Here is a 7,500-nt window from a genome sequence, read left to right as displayed (position 1 = left end):
TTCTGTATTTGGAGAAGATTTTCTGTGTCTCTTGATAAGTGAAAATGTCATGGATTGGCAGATGAGATCTGTAAACATTGTGGATTGGTAGATGAGATCTGTAAACATTGTGGATTGGTAGAGGCCATCGGTAGCTGTCTGGGAGAGCTGGGGCCGGTGGATTTGTCCACCATCGCACTGCATCATGGGAAGGATGAGGAGTACACCAGGGCTGGGGTGCTGTTCCCACAAGATGCTGAGCGCCAGTGGATCTTCATCATCCTCAGTCTGATAAACAAAGCCCTCACCCACCACAGGTGACCTTATCTTCCTCATCTTCCTCCTCCTCATCCTCACACACCAAATGTACCCTGCCATCTGTAAATGAATAGAACTTATTGTCATTTTGAAATCCTGAAAAAAAGTGTTGTCATCCAGTGATTAGATATAAGATTGTTTTGAGTTTATTGCTGAATTATTTTCCATCGAATGTGTTTTTGCATCTACTGTTTTCTGTTTCTGTTGATTGAATATCTTCACCACTGGAACGGAAGAAACAATAGTATTTAGTAGCCCATACCATACCAGTAATTAGGGCTCCCTATCAGCCTGTACTGATGCTGCCCTCTTGTGGCTGTGTGGTGTACTGCAGGATCGAGGTGAGGCAGGCTGCGGCTGAGTGTGTGAAGGCCGTCCTTGCGTCCCCGTCTGGAGTGGTGTTCTGGGAGATGTACAAAGACCAGCGCGACCCCATGCTCGTCTACCTCAGCCCTTTCAGAGCCGCCAAGAAGAAGGCAGGCTCCGCTAGTGTTGTTACTGTTCTGCTGTTGTTACAGCACAGCTGGATAGCTGGATACACAAGTTACTGGTCTGAATGCCCATGTTGAAAGCCCTGCCGTTGCTCCACCAGTGTATGTTTTTAACCGTTGTGTGACCATCATATCTACTGCATTTATCATTGCAGTGCAGTAACACAATGCTGTAACCTCTGTGTTAAAACTTGTCAAAACTTGTGTTCACACTGTGTACAGAACATTTACTTTGAAATGTTTTTTTAAACTGGGCTACATGTTGACGCGTAACCATGACGAGCTGTCTCTATGGTGATACAGGACCAGGCTGTGAGACCGGAGATGGACCCTGATGGGCGAGAGCGCCTGGACAGCGAGGAGCTATGGCTACCGTTGCCGGGGAAACACAGGGAGTGGCTGCGAGGGTTGTGCGTGGCGCTGTTGGAGAGTGGAGGAGTGAAGAGTGAAGCACTGCTGCTCACCAGACCACTCTGTGAGGTGAGGAGGAGGAGGAGGAGGAAGAGGAGGACGAAGAGGGGGAGGAGGAGGAAGAGGAGGGAGAGGAGGAGGAGGAAGAGGAGGGAGAGGAGGAGGAGGAGGAGGAGGAAGAGGGGAGGTGGAGGAGGAGGATGAAGAGGAGGAGGAGGAAGAGGGGGAGGAAGTCGGGCAGAGGGTTGAGAGAAAAGGAGGGCTGCAGGTGGAGGAGAGGAATAAAGATGGAGGAGAGAAGAGTACAGTAGAGTAGAGGGGTGTGTGTGTGTGTGTGTGTGTCTGTGTGTGTGTGTGTGTGTGTGTGTGTGTGTGTGTGTGTGTGTGTGTGTCAGACAGAAGCACTACCAAAGCCTGTGGTTTGTCAGGTTGTAGTAAACTGGCAGTAATAGACCCTGACAGTAATGGTCCTCATAGTCCTGTCTGTGTGTGTCCTGCAGGTCCAGACGGACTTCTGCCAGCGGGTTCTGCCCCTGTTCATCCACGACGTGCTGCTGGGGAACCCAGCAGATAGCCCTGCTTGGCGAAGGCGGGCAGCTGGAGGGAGCTGCTCTCACGCCACATGCAGGTGAGCACAGACGCAGGTGAGCACACACGCAGGTGAGCACAGACGCAGGTGAGCACAGACGCAGGTGAGCACAGACGCAGGTGAGCACAGACGCAGGTGAGCACAGACGCAGGTGAGCACAGGCGCAGGTGAGCACAGGCGCAGGTGAGCACAGGCGCGGGTGAGCACAGGCGCAGGTGAGCACAGACGAGGTGAGCACAGACGCAGGTGAGCACAGACGCAGGTGAGCACAGACGAGGTGAGCACAGACGCAGGTGAGCACAGACGAGGTGAGCACAGACGAGGTGAGCACAGACGAGGTGAGCACAGACGCAGGTGAGCACAGACGAGGTGAGCACAGACGAGGTGAGCACAGACGCAGGTGAGCACAGACGAGGTGAGCACAGACGCAGGTGAGCACAGACGCAGGTGAGCACAGACGCAGGTGAGCACAGGCGCAGGTGAGCACAGACGAGGTGAGCACAGACGCAGGTGAGCACAGGCGCGGGTGAGCACAGGCGCAGGTGAGCACAGACGAGGTGAGCACAGACGCAGGTGAGCACAGACGAGGTGAGCACAGACGAGGTGAGCACAGACGAGGTGAGCACAGACGAGGTGAGCACAGACGCAGGTGAGCACAGACGAGGTGAGCACAGACGAGGTGAGCACAGACGAGGTGAGCACAGACGAGGTGAGCACAGACGAGGTGAGCACAGACGAGGTGAGCACAGACGAGGTGAGCACAGACGAGGTGAGCACAGACGCAGGTGAGCACAGACGAGGTGAGCACAGACGAGGTGAGCACAGACGAGGTGAGCACAGACGAGGTGAGCACAGACGAGGTGAGCACAGACGCAGGTGAGCACAGGCGCAGGTGAGCACAGACGAGGTGAGCACAGACGAGGTGAGCACAGACGAGGTGAGCACAGACGAGGTGAGCACAGACGCAGGTGAGCACAGGCGCGGGTGAGCACAGGCGCGGGTGAGCACAGGCGCGGGTGAGCACAGGCGCGGGTGAGCACAGGCGCGGGTGAGCACAGGCGCAGGTGAGCACAGACGCAGGTGAGCACAGGCGCGGGTGAGCACAGGCGCAGGTGAGCACAGGCGCAGGTGAGCACAGACGCAGGTGAGCACAGACGCAGGTGAGCACAGACGCAGGTGAGCACAGGCGCAGGTGAGCACAGACGCAGGTGAGCACAGACGCAGGTGAGCACAGACGCAGGTGAGCACAGACGCAGGTGAGCACAGGCGCGGGTGAGCACAGGCGCGGGTGAGCACAGGCGCAGGTGAGCACAGACGCAGGTGAGCACAGACGCAGGTGAGCACAGGCGCAGGTGAGCACAGGCGCAGGTGAGCACAGACGCAGGTGAGCACAGACGCAGGTGAGCACAGACGCAGGTGAGCACAGACGCAGGTGAGCACAGACGCAGGTGAGCGCAGACGCAGGTGAGCACAGATGCAGGTGAGCACAGGCGCGGGTGAGCACAGGCGCGGGTGAGCACAGGCGCGGGTGAGCACAGGCGCAGGTGAGCACAGGCGCGGGTGAGCACAGGCGCAGGTGAGCACAGACGCAGGTGAGCACAGGCGCGGGTGAGCACAGGCGCAGGTGAGCACAGACGAGGTGAGCACAGACGAGGTGAGCACAGACGCAGGTGAGCACAGACGCAGGTGAGCACAGACGAGGTGAGCACAGACGCAGGTGAGCACAGGCGCAGGTGAGCACACACGCAGGTGAGCACAGGCGCAGGTGAGCACACACGCAGGTGAGCACAGGCGCGGGTGATCATGCATGCAGGTGAGCACAGACGCAGGTGATCATGCATGCAGGTGAGCACAGACGCAGGTGAGGATGTATGCAGGTGAGCGCACATGCAGGTGAGCACAGACGCAGGTGATCATGCATGCAGGTGAGCACAGACGCAGGTGAGCACAGACGCAGGTAAGCACAGATGCAGGTGAGCATGCATGCAGGTGAGCACAGACACAGGTGAGCATGCATGCAGGTAAGAACAGACGCAGGTGAGCACAGACGCAGGTGAGCATGCATGCAGGTGAGCATGCACGCAGGTGAGCACAGACGCAGGTGAGCATGCATGCAGGTGAGCATGCATGCAGGTGAGCACAGACGCAGGTGAGCATGCATGCAGGTAAGAACAGACGCAGGTGAGCACAGACGCAGGTGAGCATGCATGCAGGTGAGCACAGACGCAGGTGAGCACAGATGCAGGTGAGGATGTATGCAGGTGAGCGCACATGCAGGTGAGCACAGACGCAGGTGAGCATGCATGCAGGTGAGCATGCATGCAGGTGAGCATGCATGCGGGTGAGCACAGGCAGGTGAGCACAGGCGCCAGGTGAGCACAGGCAGGTGAGCACAGGCGCGGGTGATCATGCATGCAGGTGAGCACAGATGCAGGTGAGGATGTATGCAGGTGGCGCACATGCAGGTGAGCACAGGCATGAGTGAGCACAGGCGCAGGTGAGCACAGGCAGGTGAGCACAGGCGCGGGTGATCATGCATGCAGGTGAGCACAGATGCAGGTGAGCATGCATGCAGGTGAGCACAGGCAGGTGAGCACAGGCGCAGGTGAGCACAGACGAGGTGAGCACAGACGCAGGTGATCATGCATGCAGGTGAGCACAGGCGCCAGGTGAGCACAGGCATGAGTGAGCACAGGCGCAGGTGAGCACAGACGCAGGTGAGCACAGATGCAGGTGAGCACAGGCATGAGTGAGCACAGGCGCCAGGTGAGCACAGGCGCGGGTGAGCACAGGCGCAGGTGAGCACAGACGCAGGTGAGTGCACATGCAGGTGAGCACAGACGCAGGTGAGCATGCATGCAGGTGAGCACAGACGCAGGTGAGTGCACATGCAGGTGAGCACAGGCGCCAGGTGAGCACAGGCGCGGGTGATCATGCATGCAGGTGAGCATGCATGCAGGTGAGCACAGACGCAGGTGAGCACAGACGCAGGTGAGCACAGGCGCAGGTGAGCACAGGCGCGGGTGAGCACAGGCGCGGGTGAGCACGGCCTGCGGTGAGCACAGGCGCAGAGTGAGCACAGGCGCGGAGTGAGCACAGGCGCGGGTGAGTGCGCATGCAGGTGAGCACAGATGCAGGTGAGCGCCAGGCGCCAGGTGAGCACAGGCGCGGGTGAGCTGGAAGGCGCGGGTGAAAGGTTAATAGGGTGGCGCGTACAGGTGAGCACAGGCGCGGGTGAGCATGCATGCAGGTGAGCACAGGCGCGGCACTTGTGAGCACAGGCATGAGGTGAGCACAGGCCTTGGGTGAGTGCACATGCAGGTGAAGGCACAGATGCAGGTGAGCATGGAGGCGGAAGGTGAGCACAGGCATGAGTGAGCACAGGCTGGGTGAGGATGTATGCAGGTGGTAGGTGCATGCGGGGCATGGTGATCATGCATGCAGGTGAGCAGGCGAGTGAGCATGCATGCGGGTGAGCACAGGCACTTAATGAGTGCACAGGCAGGTGAGCACAGATGCAGGTGAGCATGCATGCACTTGGTGAGAGGCACAGACACAGGTGAGCACAGATGCAGGTAGGATGTATGCAGGTGGGCACAGCGCGGGTGAGCACAAGCATGAGGTGATCATGCATGCATTGAGCACAGGCGCGGAATTGAGCATGGCATGAGTAAGCACAGATGCAGGTGAGCATGCATGGGTGAGCACTGAACACAGGTGAGCATGCATGCAGGTGGGGGAACAGGCATGGTGGGCACAAGCATGGGTGAGCACAAGCATAAGGTGAGCACAGGCAGGTAAGCACAGGCATGAGGTGAGACATGCATGCAGGTGAGCATGCATGCAGGTGAGCCTGAGCCTTGAGTTGAGCATGCATACGGGTAGAACAGGCCTTGAGTGAGTGAGCACAGGCGCCCAGGTAAGCACAGGCCTTGGGTGCATGCATGCGGAATGAGCACAGGCATGGTGAGCACAGACGCAGGTAAGCACAGATGCAGGTGAGCATGCATGCAGGTGAGCACAGACACAGGTGAGCATGCATGCAGGTAAGAACAGATGCAGGTGAGCACAACGCAGGTGAGCACAGACGCAGGTGAGCACAGACGCAGGTAAGCACAGACGCAGGTGAGCATGCATGCAGGTGAGCACAGACGCAGGTAAGCACAGACGCAGGTGAGCATGCATGCAGGTGAGCACAGACGCAGGTGAGCACAGACACAGGTGAGCACAGACACAGGTGAGCGGAGGAAGGGAGGGAGGAACAGGCTTGGTTTCGGACCGGGACCACTAGCACCTGAATAAGTGTGTATGCTGAACAGCAATGGTGTAACTCACCATTAGAGGGCAAATATTGCCTTCAGCACGTCACCTGGTACATTCATGGTACATACATGCCAAATGTTTAAATGATTGTGTGTGTGTGACAGGGGCCAGACTGGTGTGTGCAGGAGGATGATGTTTGATGAGTGCAGCCAGACTCTCTCCATCAGCAGTGTGAGTGAGAAGAGTGTGGAGGACACAGGAATCAGTCTGCAGGTAGATACACACACACGTTCCATACAAACACCACACACACACACTTACACCTCATGCAGCTGTGCAGGCTGGGGTTACACAGGTGAGGCACGCATACACACACACACACACATAGACACTCTTGCTTCATATACTGTATGTATTGTGATGCTTTCAATGCTATTGCTGTTCATAAAACACACACACACACACACACACACACAATTAAAGGATTAATAATAATTCCGGTATTTAGCACTTTGAGTTCCTTTTCTGATTTGTTTTGGATGAACTAGAGTGGTGGACACGAAATTTTAATGATGGAGTCCTGTCACCGACTTTCTGACTTCGTTTTGAATTACCTTTGACTGGCTGGCTATGGGCATGCCCAAACATGTCCTTAAAACAACCCTTAACATTCGTTTTCAAAACTGTGCAACTCACCGAGTGGTTAGTGGTGGTGTTTGTTGATTATTAAAAGAAATATATCAGCGCAATGTATGATTTCAATCCGTGTTATTTGCTATTGTGGAACTATTTTTTCAAATACCTCACAACCGTGTATAAACTTCCGCTCAATATTTGAGTCTAAAGCATAGACAGTAAAATAAGGTCTCGCCGGGGAAAGACTACAACCGTAAACAGACCCCCTTTCCATTTCTGGTAGCGCAGTGATATCAAGCAATTAGTCTTCCAAAAATCTATGGGATTTTACAAAATAAAACACGACAGAAACTGTATTTCGCTATGCTACTTGTTTTGGATCATCAACGAACATCACTAACCACTCGGTGAGTTGCACAGTTTTAAAAATGAACGTTAAAGGTTGTTTTAAGGACCTGTTTGTGCATGCCCATAGCCAGCCAGTCAAAGGCGATTCAAAACGAGTCAGAAAGTCGAGACAGGACCCATCGTCAACATTTCTGTGTCCACCACTCTAGTTCATCCAAAACAAACCAGAAAAGGGACTCAAAGTGCTAAATACCGGAATTATCCTTTAATAACAGTAATGAGAGTGTGTGTGTGGGTAAAGCTCATTGGTCCATGTGCCATATGCTGTGTCCTACAGGAGCTTCTGATAGAGGTGCACAGGAGCATTGGAGAGCCAGACAGCCTCTATGGGTGTGGAGGAGGCAAGATAATCAGCCCTCTGACCAGGTATCAGTCCACACACACACACACAACAACACACACACA

General features: G+C 55.5%; 1 protein-coding gene across 1 annotated transcript in view; it reads left to right on the top strand.

Annotated features, from left to right (window-relative positions):
- Nucleotides 1–7,500, top strand: part of atm (ATM serine/threonine kinase) — a 58,824-nt gene that overhangs the window by 30,174 nt on the left and 21,150 nt on the right. The window contains 6 exon segments of the mRNA XM_048264048.1: nt 122–296; nt 632–773; nt 1,092–1,268; nt 1,700–1,827; nt 6,204–6,324; nt 7,373–7,461. Coding sequence (XP_048120005.1) covers nt 122–296; nt 632–773; nt 1,092–1,268; nt 1,700–1,827; nt 6,204–6,324; nt 7,373–7,461 — 832 coding nt within the window.

Source organism: Alosa alosa, chromosome 15 (genome assembly GCF_017589495.1).
Source record: "Alosa alosa isolate M-15738 ecotype Scorff River chromosome 15, AALO_Geno_1.1, whole genome shotgun sequence".
Taxonomy (NCBI): domain Eukaryota; kingdom Metazoa; phylum Chordata; class Actinopteri; order Clupeiformes; family Clupeidae; genus Alosa; species Alosa alosa.
The sequence above is the reverse complement of the archived record's forward strand: the minus strand, read 5'-3'. Positions and strand labels throughout refer to the sequence as shown.